An 18,319-nucleotide genomic window follows, 5' to 3' on the forward strand; every position below is an offset into this window, starting at 1 on the left:
TGAATTGAGTGCATTTCCCACAATGGTGAAGTGAAGTTCACTGTGAATGGGGCACAGCAGGCATTCCACTTACCTGGGCACTTTGGGAAACCATGAGGACTGATAACATCATCGCATGATGGATTTTTTACCCTGGCAACAAATACTTACCATCTAATCAGACAGAACATTGGATATCAGTGCAGGAAGGAGTTGGGTTGTCCTTCACTGTCCTTCATCAACTTGAGAGGATAGAAGGGAGTTTTTACCTGGCGAATACTTGCAGTTTGAAAATCTGGGGCATAAAGTCTGTCTGTTGTGTGTGTACAGGGTCGGTCACAGTGACCCTCTGTTGGACTTCCAGTCTAATAGTGCTTCCCGCCCCCCTACCCACTGTCTCCTCCAGGTAGAACGTCATGACATGAATACCCTAAGCCTGCCCCTGAACATCCGCAGAGGCGGGTCAGACACCAACCTCAACTTCGATGTACCAGATGGCATCCTGGACTTCCACAAGGTCAAACTCAATGCGGACAGCCTGAGACAGAAAATCCTCAAGGTCACAGAGCAGATAAAAATCGAGCAAACGTCCCGTGATGGGAACGTGGCAGAGTATCTGAAGCTGGTCAGCAGCGCGGACAAGCAGCAGGCTGGCCGCATCAAGCAGGTGTTCGAGAAGAAGAACCAGAAGTCGGCTCACTCCATCGCCCAGCTGCAGAAGAAGTTAGATCAGTACCACCGGAAGCTCCGGGAGCTTGAGCAGAACGGGGCCCTCCGGAGCGCCAAGGACACTGCCAAGGACCAGCTGAAGGATATCCCGCCCTCTCTGAAGGATGCCCAGGCCAAGTCCCGCACTGCCCCCCACAGCCTGGAGAGCAGCAAGTCGGGCATGCCCGGGGTGTCCCTCACCCCGCCCGTGTTTGTCTTCAACAAGTCCAGAGAGTTCGCCAACTTGATCCGGAATAAGTTTGGCAGCGCTGACAACATTGCCCACCTGAAGAACTCCTTGGAGGAGTTCCGGCCCGAGGCCAGCGCCAGGGGCTACGGGGGCAGCGCCACCATCGTGAACAAGCCCAAATACGGCAGTGACGACGAGTGCTCGAGCGGCACGTCCGGCTCCGCCGACAGCAATGGGAACCAGTCGTTCGCGGCTGGGGGCTCGGGCGCGCTGGACAGCCAGAGCAAACTCACGGCCGTCCTGGAGGAGCTCCGGGAGATCAAGGACGCCCAGGCGCAGCTGGCTGAGGACATCGAGGCCCTCAAGGTGCAGTTCAAGAGGGAGTACGGCTTCATCTCTCAGACATTGCAAGAGGAGAGATACAGGTATTTCAGGCTCTGCTCTTAGGAGCTCGAATTTTTAAGATTGGAGAGATTGAAAGTGATATGCTAATGGTTATATTTTTGTTTTTAATGTGAATGTGAGTCAAAAGGCATTTAGGAACCAAGAGTTCCTTCCGTACTTTGCAATTCTAAATATTGTAATTTGCGACTTGAAGCCCAACAGCTTAGAGAAAGACGTTATGCGTGTGGGTCTGTTAAAATATCACCATATAGTCAGTGAGTCACATGCATATTGAAGCTCCTGACTCAGTAGACAGTTGTTACAAGATCTCGGTATACTAATTTCAAGATCTGTATTTGGTTTCCCCCCGTAATAACTGTCAAGTAAAACAACAAATTCATGGTCCAGCAAGGTAACTTTTATTTGGTACATAAATCTCAAAGTCTTTATATAATGTATTTTTTTGTGAGATTACATTTTGCTTATTAATAAACCTTTCACCCTAAATGAAAACCTTTGAAACGGAATCTTAGAAATTCAAATCTTGTGGATTTATATTAGCTGATTTTTAAATTCAAGTGTTATATATGGCTGGCTTTTTGGCGCCTCTAGCTTAAAAAGTGTACATGCCCAAATATGAAGTGAGTTTCCACCATTTTCCCAGGAAAAATATCCCCGCATCAGGTTTTTTTGTCAAGTGAAGGTTAACGTCTAAAAATATAGATGAAACAGTGAATGCCTGTTACATATTATAAGATTTAAATTTTAAATTTAGTTTACATGTTGTTTTATATCTGATACACAAATTTATATGAGTGTTAATTTAGAGATGTGGCTTTTTCAGCTATTATATTTTATGAAACAATTTTTTTTAAAAAACTGTGTACATCTTTGGCTTTAGATTCTTTGTCACATAAGAACTATTTTTGAGTCCCAGGTTTACTAAATAATATTGACTTTAATTCCATTCAGGTAGTTTGGGATGCAGCTCCGTTTGGGTCCCAATTTTAAGTCACAAATATCCATTCAAACAGTTCTGGTTCTCATGTTGTTATATTGTTATGTTTGTGATCCTCCTGATTTAGTCTCTCACTATATTGCTTGCCTTAGGAGATCCTTGTTTTTGATCTTTATTTTATGTTGGAGAATAGCTGATTTATGATGTGTGAGTTTCAGGTGTACAGCAAAGTGATTGTTGTACATATACATATGTCTGTTCTTTTCCAGCTTCTTTCCCCATTTAGGCTTTTACAGAGTATTGCGTAGAGTTCCCTGTGCCATACAGTAGGTCCTTATTACCCATTTTATATATAGCAGTGTGTCCATGTTAGTATCAGACTTCTAAGTTATCCCTCCCTTCCCCTTTCCCTTTGACAATCATCAGTTTGTTTTCTAAGTCTCTGAGTCTGTTTCTGGTTTTTCAATAAGTTCATTTGTATCTTTCTTTTAAAGATTCTGCAGATAAGCGATCTCACAGGCTGTTTGTCTCTGTCTGACTTATTTCACTGAGTGTGATAATCTCTAGGTCCATCCGTGTTGCAGTGAATGGCAGCATGTCGCTCTTTTTTCAGGGTTGAGTAGCATTCCATTGTCAGCGTGTGCCACGTCTTCTTTATCCATTCATCTGTTAAGAGGTCTTTAAAAGGCTTGCTTACAAACACCCAACACTGAGCAGCTACAAGGTCCTACCTGAGAATGATCATTAAATCTGTGTTAAAGTGTTTTTTTAAATGATTTTTTCAAGTGACCTATATGAAGTGTCTAAAACTGGCATTACTCAAAAAGTCATCCAGGCTAATGCATTTTCCCCGAATAGTGCTTCCTGTTTCAAAATAAATATTATATAAGTTTTCAGATATAAGACAAAATTCCCCTTCTCTGAGGGGACTGGGCATTGGGAATAAGAATCTTTGTGCTTCTTTAGATTTGAACTTTTCAAACTGCCACCTGTTAAGCCATCTTGAATTTGTAACAAGCTGAATTTTTTTTATTGGCACTTAAGAACTAAGACCTGTATTCACCATCCCCGTGTACACTGGGAAATCAGTGGAATCGGCTCCCGCATAGAAACTGGTCCTTTCTTTATAGCCTCTCTGGTGCAGGAGAGCTATGGCGGTGAGCCACCGGGCACTGAGGGGTCAGAAGAGGGAGAGGCACCAGCGTGCCAGTGGGTCCTCGTCTTGAGCAGGCTTCTTGCCAGCCCCGCCTCCTGACCAGCCCAAACGAGGAGCCGATGGGGTCTGCCCTGTTGTCCCCACAGCCAGCAGGGTGCTGGTGTGGTGTGGGTAGAAAAACCCAATTTGGTTTGCATGAACCCTCAGTAGTGAGGGCAGAGTTAAGACTTCAGAGACCAGTCCTTTCTGGAGCTAGAGTTCAGCGTTATCCAAAAGCATGTCCCCTACAGCCAGATGTCCTCTTGGAAGCTCAGTCTGCCTGGATGAGCCCAAGCCACAGGGCAGTGGCGACAGCAGGCACAAAGGATGTCATTCTCTAAGTGCTGTCTGTACACTTTTGAAACATCGTGCTCAGAATCGATTCATCTCTTTACAAAGGTACGAGCGACTGGAGGACCAGCTCCATGACCTCACGGACCTGCATCAGCACGAGACGGCCAACCTGAAGCAGGAGCTAGCCAGCATCGAGGAGAAGGTGGCCTACCAAGCCCAAGAACGCTCGCGGGACATCCAGGTACCTTCCCCCCCACCACCAGAGCTCATGCGGGCTCTTCCCCGCTGTTCACTCATTTAACAAACCAAGCTCTTGCGGGCTCTTCCCCGCCGTTCATTCATTTAACCAACCGATACATTACACGCAAGCCTGTAAGAATTTCTGGCATGAGGGGCGAACATTTAATCTTTACCCTGTTGACCCCAGTAGCTCCTGATACAGACTTTAAGCTATAGTCTGTTTGCTTTCTGCCTAAATTAGTTACCAATTACTTTTTACCTATCCCCAAGCCTATCACCTATACTCTACTTTCCCCACCATCACCACATTTTTACAAATTCTAAAACATGAGACGAACCTTGCCTCCAACATTCTTGCTTAGGTAAGAAATCAAAAGGAACACAGCTGGCAGTGGGCTCAAGACAACACAAGCGAGGGCCAAGTTACATGACTGTAGGCTCTGAAAGCCTCAGAAATTCAGGCATGTGGTGCCCAGCAAGCTATGGACTTGTGGGGCAGGGGGCCACAAAGTGATCAGACCCTGGATTTCAGTCCCAGCTGTTTACCAGCTACCTGGTCCTGAGCAAGCTTTAAGTTTCTTTGCTTATCTGTAAAATAATAGCTTTCATATTTGTGGGAATTTCAAGCACTTGAGTATATACTCTGTGGCAGGCACTGTCAAAGCACTTGAGATGTCTGTATGCCCATTTGTTTTTGTCTGTGATAGCTCCTATTACTCTCCCCATTTCTCAGATGTAGAGACCAAGGCCCAGAGACCTTGTTCAAGGTCTTACAAGTAGTCCTTGAGTAATGAATCTGAATTAAAGTCCTGGAGAAGGTGGGTTTTGAAGGCGTGGATGGGATCCCGGTGGATGGGGGAAAGTGGATCAGTGTAAACAAAGGTGTGTTCTAGTGAGATTGTGATACTAATGCTGTCATGGGGCCTCCCTGGTGGCTCAGATGGTAAAGAATCCGCCTGCAACACAAGAGACCTGGGTTCGATCCCTGGCTCAGGAAGGCCCCTGGAGGAAGAAATGGCAACCCACTCCAGTATTGTTGCCTGGGAAATCCCATGGACAGAGGAGCCTGATGGGCTACAGTCCATAGGATCACAAGAGAGTCAGACACAGCTGAGCAAGTGAACGACAACGCTGTAGTGAAGCAGCCCTAGGCTTCTTGAGCTCCTTTTTGGGGGTTCCAGAAAGCCTCCTTCCCCTCCACCCCCAGCTTTCATTCAGATATAATTTTCATACAACTGTATTAAAGTATACAACATAATGATTCATATGTGTACATATTGCAAAAATATCACTACAGTAAATTAACATTCATCACCTCACATAGTTACAAATTTGTTCTCTTGTGATGAGAACTTTTAAGGTCTACTCTGAGCAACTTTCAAATACACAATACAGCGTTGTTAACTATAGTGACCAAGCTGTACATTGCATTCCCCAGGGTTTATTCATCTTATAACTGGAAGTTTGTGCTTTGGACCCTCTTCACCCATTTTGCTTCCCTTCCCCTGTTAGATTCTACAGTGTTTGCTGTCTGACTCGTTTCACTTAGCATTGATACCTTTTAGGTCCTTCCATGTTGCAAAGGGCGTTGCTCTCTTCTTTCTCGTGGCTGCATAGTATGCCTGTGTGTGTATGGGTCATTTTCTTTACTGATCCATCAGTGGACACTTGAGTTGTTGCCATGGATTGGCTATTGTCAGTAATGCTATAATAAATGTGAGGGTGTGAATTTCTCTTCTAGATGGTAATGTCATGTCCTTCCGGTATGTACACAGAAGTGGGATTTGTGGCTCAAATGGTAGTTCTATTTGTAATTTTTTGAGGAACCTCTATGCTGTTTTCCATAGTGGCTGCAGTGATTTACATTCCCATAGGTCGCCTTTTTTAAGAAAAGAAAACAGAGTACTATCCAAGTCATGCTCAGCTTCAGTTTTACAAATATTCTTTGTAGGCGTGGTTATGTTCTCCAACCCCACTTCACAGGGGGCTGAAACACAGATTTCTCCCACAGTGTGTGAGTATCAGCTGTCCCGAGTTTCAGCTGTCCATGTTTTGTTCCTTCCTGTCAAGGGCTGAGCCTGTGCTAATGCCAGTTGTCTGCTTGGACGATGCTGGGAGCCAAAGAAAGCATCAGCCTGGTTTGCCTCTGAGGACCTTGGTGCAGAAGACACCAAGCGGATTTCTGCTCTGGGCTTGGAGACTGAACTTTACTGCTGACTGGTGTGAAAGATGTGAACCTGTTTAAGTGTGACATGTTGCCAGGCAAACAGCACAGTCTGTTTCATTAGAGCATGCTGTTTAGCATACATCTGGGATTCCACTGGCTTATATCTAAATATTATATATGGTTTGCTTATTTAGGGGATTGTTTGGGTTTATATTGTTACTCTTTTTTTTAAAGAAATATACTTTAGAGATGAAAGGGGTAAGATAAGGGCGGGGGTGAACTTCAGAGAGAGCTTAAAAATTCAGAAGATTTCCTTTTACCGTTTTCTAGTTTTCCCTGTAGCCCAGAAGTGCAAAGGGGATGTCCGTGCGAGTGACTGGAGGGCCTTTCTTGTTAGAATCTTGCCCCTGTCGCTTCCTGTGTGACCCTGCACAAGTCAGTGCTGTGCCTCAGCTTCCTCATCTGTAAAATGGAAATATTAACGAGCTCTACCTCGAAAGTATGTCAGAAGGATTAAATGGGATAAGGTAGATAAAATACTGAAATCTTTACCTGACACATTGTCAGACAAAAAACAGCTGCTGGTCAGTTTTCTATTTAGTATGTATGAGTAGCTATATTTCTTGGGGCTTTGATGACTGGGCCTGCTCAGCTTCCTCTTCCTTGTTTCTTTTGTGCTTATAGGCAGGGTTATACAAGGTGATGGAGTAGTATAGATGAGGGTAATTGTTGCCTGTTAGGATACAAAGCTTTTCTTGCTGTTTTAAAGAGCAAATGAGTTTTTTTTAACCCTGAATTTGAAATGAAAAGTTTAAAGATAATCCTGTCCTTTGTCCTTATCCACAGTAAATGTAGTACTTACTTTGGCCCACTATTTAATTTCTTAGTGGATGCTTTGACCAAAATTCCTTACAGTTGACTGCTTAATTTTCTTGACTTTTTTTTTGGTTAAAAATTTGACAGAAGTTCTAAGGCAGTTTCTAGAATCAATCTATTCTGCATATGTAAATCATCTCCCCAGTCACAGGTGAATGCATTTACCGAAAATGGTGATCTTTTGTCCCGTTCCATCACTAGTTCCATGCCATGCCTAAAACAGAGGATGCTGTCTGTGGAACTAAGCATTTTAATAGAATACGTGATTTGCCTGTTGCTATAGAAAGTCAGCATTGTTTAGACTGTGAGGATCTGAAGAAGTTTTACCTTCTTTGTTGGTAGCCTGTATGATGAGAGTTACTATAGTAACAGAGAACCCTTGGCCCATAGCGTATGTTCACAAAGAGGAAAGTAAATCAATGTTGGCGCCATTATGCTTGTTTAAAATCTGAAAACATGACTGGATTTTAATTGAGCAAACATATATTGGGAAATGAGTTAGAAAATAGGCTGGTGAACCAGACTGGGTCATGGTACTATCTCCACCTAGGTCTTTTTCTCCTGGGAGGTGTATGTTTCTTCCCCTTTTCAAGCTTCGTGTCCCCTTACTGGCATTTGGTCTCTGGAGCATGCAGCCAGCTTGTGCCTGCTGCTGGAGGTATGCACAGTGCAGAGCAGGTCTGGTCCCCTGGTTGTCGAGGAGGGGGTGGGTGTGTGGAGAAGGGCTTGACAGTCTGGTGGGTCCAGGAAGGCTTCCCTCAGGATGTGACCATCGACATGGGATCCGAAAGATGGAGCGGGGTGGTGTGTGGGGAGGCAGACCTTTTAGGCAGAGCACAGCGCATGTGCAAAGGCCCTGAACATAGTCCTTTTCAGCACTTTATAAAGCCAGTATGGCCAGAACACAGTGAAGGCGGGGAGGAAGCGGGCTTATCTGGTAAGCTTGGCAGGAGTGGCTGGGCCTGGGCCACGTTAAAGATTTAAAAAGTTCTACAAGAAAGAGCCATATCAGATACACATCTTTCAGAGATCACCTGGGCTGCTGTGTGGAAAGTGGATTCATGAGGTTGAGGATGGAGAGGATGTGCAGAGAAACGAGTGTAAAGTTATTGCAGGCAGAGACCCTGGTGGTTTAGGTGAGGGGTTACTGTGGGAGGGGAGCGGAATGGACCAGTTAAGATAAATACCAGACGTTGTGTGGGTGGGGCTGGATCAGGGAATGCCCCTCATGCTTCTCATATGAGAATGTGGCTCACAAAGTGCTGTTTTCTGAGAAAAGGAACTGGAGGGGAAACAGGGTTGATGGCAGGAGTGAGGATGGTGAGGACATGTATACAGAACTGGCCACATTGCATCTGAGGTGCTTCTGAGAAGCTCTGACGGAGATGTCAGGGCCTCCCTGGTGGCTCGGTGGTGAGGAACCTGCCTGCCAGTGCAGGAGATGCAAGAGACGTGGGTTCAGTCCCTGGGTTGGGAAGATCCCCTGGAGAAGGAAACTGCACCCCACTCCAGTATTCCTGCCCAGGAAATCCCATGCACAGAGGAGCCTGGTGAGTTACCGCCTGTGGGGTCACAAAAGAGTCAGACACGACTTAGTGACTAAACAGCAGCAATGATGGAACTGTCAGGGGCTCATGTAGACACACAGCTCAGTCTCAGAAGAGACAGCTGGGCTGGAGATGTACTTGGAGTACAAGCAATGAAAGCTTGGCGGGCTGAGATCTAGGCAGAGGGCGTGGCCTCAGGCAGGGCCCTGGGGACGCGGTGCTCAGAGAGCAGCCATGAGAGCCCTGCGTCCACGGCCCTGTCTCTCCCGCTGTCCTCCACTGCTCTGTAGCGGATGCACAGACTCTGAGCAGTGGCGTGAGGACCAGCAGTTGGAGATGCCACTTCCTCCATTGCTGGAGGTAGTCCCCTGTCGCAAAACGGGACCCCACCCCCTCCCGTGGTTTGTCCCTGAGGGTTCTACCAGATGCCAGTATTTTATGCACTTTATTCTAAACAGAGGCAGAGTCAAAATACCTAACTGTGGGACTTCCCTGGGGATCCAGTGGTTAAGACCCTGTGCCTCCTGTGTAGGACATGGGTTCGATCCCTGGTCGGGGAACTAAGATCCCACATGCTGTGCAGTGCAGCCAAAAACCAAAATACCTGCCTGTAAATTCCTTATTCATGGTATTTCACGTTTGTAGATACATGTTCATTCTATCCATGAATAGCAGGATAAGGCGAGCCCTAGGTTTCTTGTCTGACACCTCTGTCTGTCATCACCACCATTGTCACGATCAGCGTCGGTGTGAAGCTGCCCCAGCAGCAGCGTCCCGAGTGGGGCGGCCCTGTGCAGGTCCTGGTCAGCGTCGGTGTGAAGCTGCCCCAGCGGCAGCGTCCCGAGCGGGGCGGCCCTGTGCAGGTCCTGGCTCACGCTCCCATGTTGCCCCGACAGCGTTTGATCCTGGCTCTCCCTCTCGCCCACAGGAAGCCCTGGAGTCCTGCCAGACCCGCATCTCGAAGCTGGAGCTCCACCAGCAGGAGCAGCAAGCCCTGCAGACGGACACGGTGAACGCCAGAGTCCTACTGGGCAAATGCATCAATGTCGTCCTCGCCCTCGTGACCGTCATCTTGGTGTGCGTGTCCACCATTGCCAAGTTCATCTCACCCATGATGAGAAGCCGCCTCCACATCCTCGGCACCTTCTTTGCTGTGACTCTCTTTGCGATATTTTGTAAAAACTGGGACCACATTCTGTGTGCCATAGAAAGGATAATAATACCAAGATGAAGTCTTTGGTTCCTGTCCTCACATCCTTTCAAGTTTTTATTTTAAAGAAAACTCTGTGCATACTACCAAACTTTAAAATGCACATTTGTGCCGATGGACAAATACAAAGACCGGGGCTGTGCGTTATAAACAACTACAGTTCTCGTCACTCGGTGGCACTCGCCAGCTGGGTCCCTGTGCGTGGTTCTGTGAATCTGTTTCCAGGCTCTCCCCACCTTGCTCACTGCCTTAATCAGTCTTGGTCTCCTGCCCACCTGCCCGGCTCAGCACGGTCAGCCTCTGGTTGCCAAGCACGTGGTGTAATCAGTGACCCAGAAGAAGAGAGATTTTCAGTCTCTTTTAAGTCTCTCGATATTGAGCTTCACCGTTGCTAGGGTTACATTTCCCCTCGAGTCCTGTAAGCAGTGAAGATGTGGCAGGACTTGGGGAGGGGAAGACGCTCAGATGGTGACCCTGTGAGCCTGTGGGGCCTGTGAAAGCACAGTAGATCCCGTGTAATCTGTCCCACTGTCCGCTGCTGACCGTCAGTCCCCCGTGTGCCCAGTGTCCACCGTGGGCAACTGTGTGTGACTGTCACATGGAAATCTTGCAGTTCACCTGTTAGTCCATCAAAAGTCAACCTAGGCATTCCATTGCTCTTAAATGGTGAGACGTGAGGATTTATGAATGGGTCTTGCCTTCTTACACCCAGGGAGCCATAGTCCTGATTCCACCTTCACCGACTGTCGAACACACCACCTTCCAGGCATATAGATGCTCCCCAGTCCCTCTTCAAACTGTGTCTTTAATTGAGGTCCGAAAAGCACTGTATCTGTGTTCCAGCAAATTTTCACTGTGATCAGCCCCTCTCAGGATGTGTTTTGTTTTCTGTGATTCATTTTATTCAGTCTGTGAGGGCTGGCAAAGTGTACTCAGTAAATAAAAAAGGCTGCTCACGTTTCGAGTTTTTTTTTTCTTTCTCTCTCTCTTCAAGAAAGGATAGCAGGATCATAGTTTCTAAAGCTAAAGTGCCCTGAAGTGGGAACACTGGAAAAAGGGAAGAAAATAAAATATGTGATTTAAGGGGGTGGCATTTAGACCAGTGGGTGCAGCCGACCTGCGTGAAGATTGAGAGGGTCCTTGGCAGACCTCGAAAGACCTGCAAGAATAAAATAAATTAGATTCAGTGTCTGAGCCAAGGTTGCCCTCTGTCTCTTAGGATAAGTTCTAAGGGAGTAGATGGAGCGGTCACACTTCTGCTGAGGTGAGAGCATGCAGAAGTCAACATCTTTGGCCAATTTGGGGGATGTCATTTACTCTCTTCAGCCCAGATGATACTGTCTTTTAAATCTGTTTTTTCTGTCACAAAAAAGAAGCTCTAGAAGATGTTGATGGAAACTGGTTCATCCCCTCCTCCCACCAGCTGTTTTGTTATCTGAAGACAAAAAGGAGAGTGTTAGTGTATGTTATCTTCCAGAAAACATCAACTGACCCGGATTTAAATTTTAAGTGCAATATTCTTGCAAATAGGGCTTCCCTGGTGGCTCAGCAGGAAAGAATGCCGGCAGTGCAGGAGGTGCAGGCGATGCAGGTTTGATCCCTGGGTCGGGAAGATCCCCTGGAGGAGGGCGTGGCAGCCCACCCCAGTATTCTCTCCCGGAGAATCCCATGGACAGAGGAGCCTGGCGGACTACAGTCCATAGGGTTGCAAAGAATCGGACACAACTGAAGTGACTTTGCATGCACGCACGCTCTTAGGAAAATCTTCAAAAGTGTGACATAGGCCACGGTTTGAGAGAACGGAACCGTCGAGCATCTGGTACGAGTCCAGTGTGGGTGAGACGTATACAGCTCAAGTTTGCTTGCTTTTATTTTTTTTTAAGTTTATAATTCAGTGGTTTTAGTCCATTCACATGTAAGCAACTGTGGCTACCATCTAATTCCAGACTTGAGTTATTTACAATAAACATTGTTTCATGAAATCTTTGGCTTCAAGTATCTTGCATTCAGGGAAGAGGGAGTTACAGTCCTACCTCTTCTCATGGCTCTGTCCCCTTTCACTGCAAGACTCTCCCCTGGTCTCTATCCATCCGGTCCAGGAGATGGAGACAGCTTCTGGATCCAGAGAAGGAGTCTGGTTCTGTTTTCATGGGCAGCATTCCCTGTTGTCCTCGGGCCTCAGTCTCCATGTGGGTAAGGGCTGGATGTAACTTACGCTCTTGAATCAAGCTGCCTCCTGGATGGATCCTCTTGATTTCTGTGAACCTTTCTGAGGCCACTTTGGACAAGCCAGGGGGTGGGGTGGGTGTGGATGCTACTGGTAGTTTAGAGAGGAGATCAATCCCTGGCCCTTGAGATAAGAGCTCTGGGAGGACCCAAGGAGGCTCGAGCCTGCTCCTCACGCCCCCATACTCCGCTCCGTTGCTCCGCCTGGCACCTTCGCTTTGATGCTTCCCAGACCTGTGATTAGTGTCTCTCCTCCCCGGTGAGAGAGATGGAGAAGTAAACAGCAACAGGATTCGTCCCCCTGCAACCTGGAGCTGTTAACAGAAGCTGCTCGAAACTGACTCTCTTCTGAAATATTGTAGGGTCTAAGTCACTCCACCTGACGGTGAATTTTTATTTTTAAGCATTCTTATTTCCAGTGATTCTCATTAGACTTCAGAAACCTTGTTTTCACTTGGATGTGCTCAATCTACAGAGTGTATTTATTTTCAAGTCTCGTTGAAAGTTCATGAAGCTTTTTAATAAGGTGGTATCCTCCAAGGAGACTTTTACTCTCTGCAGTTTATTATTCTCTTCTCAAAGAATAAACTCTCCCACCGCTGCTGCTTTTCACTGCCTAAGGAGATTAAATAAAATGTTATAAATATACAATAAAAATAGTGATCTTGCTATGACATATTGTGGAATTTGGTATTCAATTTACATTTAAGGTAACTAATCCTTTTCTCCACCTTTCCCTGGCAGTCAGCATCATCTGCATACCTAGAGATGAAAGCCATCTGTGGGATGGGTAAGTGCCTGCTCCCTCCATGAACTTAAGTGATTGAAGATACTGGGCATTGGGTTCTAGCGCTGGATTTTTTGGTGACATATTATTTTCATGATCACCAGGATAATGATGTCTGCTGAGGACAAAAGAAAAACCTAAGAATACTCTCTTGTTGGTTTTGAGTTGGTTATCGCAGCTTGTATTTTGAGTATGGTTGAGTCAAAACAAAACATCCTCCCATTCAGTTCCCCGCTCCCCACCAAGATGAAACCAACAATGAAGCAGGAAATAAAAATATTCCATTGCTGATTTGGGGCAGTGAAAGTAGAGTCCCAAGTATATAGCATGTACAGTTGTTTAGCTGTTATGGTTGCTGTGATCTGTTGATAAAGTCTTCTGAATTCCTCCCCTCTCCATCACGGCCCGTAATGCTGTTATTATCCCTGCCTATCTATCAGTGAGCATCTGTGGGATTTTAGCCTTCCTCCTGCTCTGTCACTCTGGTTTTCATTTGTATATTTCCCCACTATGTATGTTTCTTGCCTTGTCATTCTTCTAGTGTATCAGGTTTAATTGTGGGTTCAGTAATAGCGAGAGGAACTAGTTCTCTTAGGGAACTACTTACTTAGGTCCTTTTCCTTTGTTTTTTAAATACCAAGTTATTTTGCGTCAGATAGAACATTTTTGCATTGAATCCAAATACAGTTGTATTGGTTCGGGAAAACACTTAAATATACTTGCTAATAATATGAACATGTATGATTAAACGGTTGATTTTGCATATTTTTTTTCATAATTTTGAGGAACTGGTGGGTAGGATGAAATGGCATTATTTAAAATTCAGGACTTTATCTGGAGAGAGGTGTTATAAGAAGTTTAGCATATATGCTAAGGAAAGAGTTGATCTAAAAAGATAAATCACTAAAAAGAATGAAATGGCCTATTAAAAGTAGTTAAGAAATTTTTCTGAAAAGAAAGGTACATTTAATCACTGTGGTAACCCAGAAGGTATAAAGCAGATTTATAATTTTCTAAAGTCAATGCAATTCTCTGTTTATAAGAAGCTGAAAGTAACATATCTTGATTGTTTTAGGAATGATTTATGTGTTGCAACTTTGGTTTATTTAAAGCATGTCTGCTGCATTTGTCCTTAGAGAAATGTTTCAGCAAAGCTGTCTGTTTAATGTGTTTAGGCAGTAGTTAGTGGCTCTGAGTGCAGAAACTGGAAATGCTTATTGTGAGGCCTGCTGCAGAATTTCTGTTTAGTGGGATATCATATAGTTTCCTGTTAGCCTAGAGTTGTAAATTCTATGTAGATCTTCACCCCATTCAAAGCAGGGGCCGTTATTTTAAAAAAAAAAAAAAAACACTTGATGTTGGCTTTGATGTTAAATAAAGAGCTGGATTTCTTAAATATCCACATTTGTCAGATCCCATCTCAATACCAGATCTCTTTGTGTGTATAGAATCATTTTTTAAAATAGACTATTTTAGAGCAGTTTTAGGTTCACAAAGAGCTTGATTGGAAGGTATAACAATTTCCATACACCCCTCTGTTCCCACACATGCGCACTCTCCCCTCCTGTCAACACTCCCCACTGGGGGGTACATTTGTGACACTTGACAAACCTACATTGATGTATCATTATCACCCAGAGTCTCTAGTTTACATTAGGGTTCAGTCTTGTATACATGTACCCACCATTAATTACATTAATAGTACCATACAGAACAGTTTCACTGCCCTAAAAATCCTCTCTTTATCCCTCCCTGTCTCCTCTACCTCCCCCCCGCCCACCCGCCCCGACCATCAATCTTTCAACTATTTTCAACTCTGGGGAAAGTTGTCTGTGTGCCCGTTCCTTGAGCCTGGGGGCAGGGAGAAGGGTGATTTGTCGCAGCACCTGGAAATCTAGGGGCAGACCCCAGTGTTGTGGGCAGAGGTGTGGTGGGATGCTGAGGACAGAGCAGAGCCATCCCGGGCTGGAGTGAGCAAGACAAGGAGGGCATCACCGGGGCGGGCGTGGGCACAGGATGAGCGGACCCTCTGCTAGAAGCTGTGCATTTAGTGGTGTCCCTCTTGGGTGTGGTGCTTATGTGGATCACAACAAACTGTGGAAAATTCTGAGAGAGATGGGAGTACCAGACCACCTGACCTGCCTCCTGAGAAACCTGTATGCAGGTCAGGAAGCAACATTTAGAACTGGACATGGAACAACAGACTGGTTCCAGATAGGAAAAGGAGTACATCAAGGCTGTATATTGACACCGTGCTTATTTAACTTATACGCAGAGTACATCATGAGAAACGCTGGACTGGAAGAAACACAAGCTGGAATCAAGATTGCCAGGAGAAATATCAATAACCTCAGATATGCAGATAACACCACCTTTATGGCAGAAAGTGAAGAGGAGCTAAAAAGCCTCTTGATGAAAGTGAAAGAGGAGAGTGAAAAATTTGGCTTAAAGCTCAACATTCAGAAAATGAAGATCATGGCATCAGGTCCCATCACTTCATGGCAAATAGATGGGGAAACAGTGGAAACAGTGTCAGACTTTAATTTTTTGGGCTCCAAAATCACTGCAGATAGTGACTGCAGCCATGAAATTAAAAGACGCTTATTCCTTGGAAGAAAAGTTATGACCAACCTAAATAGCATATTCAAAAGCAGAGACATTACTTTGCCAACTAAGGTCCGTCTAGTCAAGGCTATGGTTTTTCCTGTGGTCATGTATGGATGTGAGAGTTGGACTGTGAAGAAGGCTGAGTGCAGAAGAATTGATGCTTTTGAACTGTGGTGTTGGAGAAGACTCTTGAGAGTCCCTTGGACTGCAAGGAGATCAGCCCTGGGATTTCTTTGGAAGGAATGATGCTGAAGCTGAAACTCCAGTACTTTGGCCACCTCATGCAAAGAGTTGACTCATTGGAAAAGACTTTGATGCTGGGAGGGATTGCGGGCAGGAGGAGAAAGGGACAACCGAGGATGAGATGGCCGGATGGCATCACTGACTCGATGGACGGAAATCTGAGTGAACTCTGGGAGATGGTGATGAACAGGGAGGCCTGGTGTGCTGTGATCCATGGGGTCGCAAAGAGTCGGACACGGCTGAGCGACTGAACTGTGAACTGTGTCGGTGCTGACGAAGCACTTTGTTTTCCTAGTACTGTAACTCACCCGAGCCAGTCGTATGCCATGGGCATCGTTAACCCGGGTACATGGGTGGAATTGAAGCTCAGATACATGCAAGTTTACCAAGGTCACAGTGAGTGAAGGAGAGAGCTGGGACTCTCTTTGGGGACTCTCTTTGCTTTTGCCTTCTCCTGCATTTTTATCTACTTCCACTCAGCTCGATGTGATGAGCAACTTCTGTTCCAGTCATTCCAGCACCCACCCTGCACTAACATGAAAACTAGAACATTTAGAGGATGGAGACTTTGGTAAATGCGTCAGCTCCTACCCTGCCCTGGTTTATTTGCATATCTGAATTCTTGAAAATCTTAGGGCACCCCACTGTTATTTTGCACACCCATTGTCATTTGATGTCTGAAGATGTACATACAGAAAATTAAAATAATTATATTAAGTGTGGGACTGATCTGGCATATTCCCAAGTGTTGCTTTAGGGAAAACACCAAGTCTATATTTCCTTAAAATGAGAGATGGAAAAAAAAATTGTTTAGTTGGATCATAGCTAATAATGAAAGCTATTGCTACCTAGGAAAGCAGTGCTTTCTGCTTTTGAATCATACCTGGACTCCTAATAGAAGAAATTATCATGGACACTTGAGAATATCTATAGTCACAACTTGACCAAGTAGCTTAAGACCGTAATAGCGGTTGGTAATAATAGCTTTTGTTAATTTCCAACCATAAGATCGCCTCTGCTGCCGTACATACAGAGTTACTTTCTGATAGGTATGACCATGAGCTGGAGGAATTTATGGGACAGAGCAGGTCTGTGATGATGTGGAACAGCCGTCTGGACTTTCATAGCTGTGAAGTGACAGCTAAGGTTCTTTGAGCATTTACTGTGTACCATGCTGTGTGCTGGGGCTTCCCTGGTGGGGCTCAGCAGTTAAGAATCCTCCTGCAGTACTGGAGATGCAGGAGATCCAGGTTCGATCCCTGAATCGGGAAGATCCCTTAGAGAAGGGAGTGGCTACCCACTGCAGTATTCTTGCCTGGAGAATTTTATGGGCAGAGGAGCCTGGTGGGCCTCAGTCCATGGGGGTCACAAGAGTCAGATGGGACTTAGTAACTAAACCATGACCACCACATACTATGTGCCAGATGGTTTGTATTCACTATCAAACATGATCACACCAACACCCAAGAACATAGGCACTTCTATCCTTGCTTAACTAACAGCTGAGGAAACTGGTTCCAAGTGGCTGAAGTTTATCATGGGTATGGTGGGTCTGTTAGTCAGCCGCATGCGTGTGTGACTCTGAGCCTACACTCCTAACCACCCCCTGTGCGGTAATAGAAGGACTGAATGATTGGCATCCAGTTACTTGGAAGCTCCCAGCTTCTGTGAGGCAAATGACCTTCCTGGAGCCCAGTTGCAAACTGTGCATTTTCACCTTTGCTCTTTGGCCATACTATGGTGAGGATGGTTACCTGAAGCTGATATACTTGCTCCTTGAAAAGACATAGGCTGACAAATTTGTGGTTGAAAAGAATGGAAAGCTATTAACTAAAGAAACTTCCACACCCTCCCCTCCTGGGCTGTTGGCTGGGCTGAGTATTCATCAGCTTGTTGCTCAACTCTGAGACGGTGCAGTCCCTCTTGGCTTCTGCCCTGTGCTCTCTTAGCATCTGCCACCCACCATCCATGGTGCTACTCTCGGATTCCTCTCCTTGCTAAGCTGGCCAGAATTCCTCCCCTGCCAGGGCTTTAACTGGACTAAAGCAGCTGATCGCAACGGGCGTCAGCCGTGTTAACAGCTATGTTGGTGGTGGTTACATTGCTCTGGCCCAGGTACTGGGAATTGGGTTTTTTGTTTTTTTTTTTAATGTTCTGCTTGAAAATAACTGCTAAGTAGTAGAAAAGGAGCAAAGTCATGCCTTGGTTTCCACTAACAGTTAAGGGACTCCATTTGCCAAAGAATCTCTTTCTGGAAAGGCCTAGATTCTTCTCTGATTCTCAACCATCCACATTATAAGTTTGCTTTCCAAACTTCTTTTTATCTATTTATTTCTTTACCTGGGCTGGGTCTTAGTTGTGGCACACGGGCTCTTCGATCTCTGCTGCGTTCTGCGGGATCTTTCCTTGTGGCATGTGGGATCTCGTTCCCCAACCAGGGATCGAACCCGGGCCCCCTGCATTGGGAGTGTGGAGTCTCAGCCACTGGACCACCAGGGAAGTCCCTCTGAAGTCGTTTTGGTTGCTCTTCCATCTTATACTCCCCTGTGATTTGAAGCCCATGCCCTCTTAGCTGCAGGAACAGAGAATTATAAGAGAGATCCCCAAAATTCAAACCGTAGGCAGGACATAAACACCCTCAGTGGCTCAAACTGGCAGGAACCCAAATGGAGGCCTGGATTCACAGACATGGGCTTCCCTAGACACTG

General features: G+C 45.7%; 1 protein-coding gene across 6 annotated transcripts in view; it reads left to right on the forward strand.

Annotated features, from left to right (window-relative positions):
* TMCC3 (transmembrane and coiled-coil domain family 3) overlaps nt 1-10,709 on the forward strand; it is a 170,145-nt gene extending 159,436 nt beyond the window's left edge. For all 6 annotated transcript variants that reach the window (XM_040234400.1, XM_040234397.1, XM_040234402.1 and 3 more), the window contains 3 exons: nt 386-1,302; nt 3,814-3,949; nt 9,467-10,709. In XM_040234400.1, the coding sequence (XP_040090334.1) occupies nt 401-1,302; nt 3,814-3,949; nt 9,467-9,769 (1,341 nt within the window). In that variant the 5' untranslated portion in view covers nt 386-400 and the 3' untranslated portion in view covers nt 9,770-10,709. The remainder of the gene's footprint in view (nt 1-385; nt 1,303-3,813; nt 3,950-9,466) is intronic.
* Nucleotides 10,710-18,319: the final 7,610 nt, after the last annotated feature.

Source organism: Oryx dammah, unplaced genomic scaffold (assembly GCF_014754425.2).
Source record: "Oryx dammah isolate SB20612 unplaced genomic scaffold, SCBI_Odam_1.1 HiC_scaffold_29, whole genome shotgun sequence".
NCBI lineage: Eukaryota > Metazoa > Chordata > Mammalia > Artiodactyla > Bovidae > Oryx > Oryx dammah.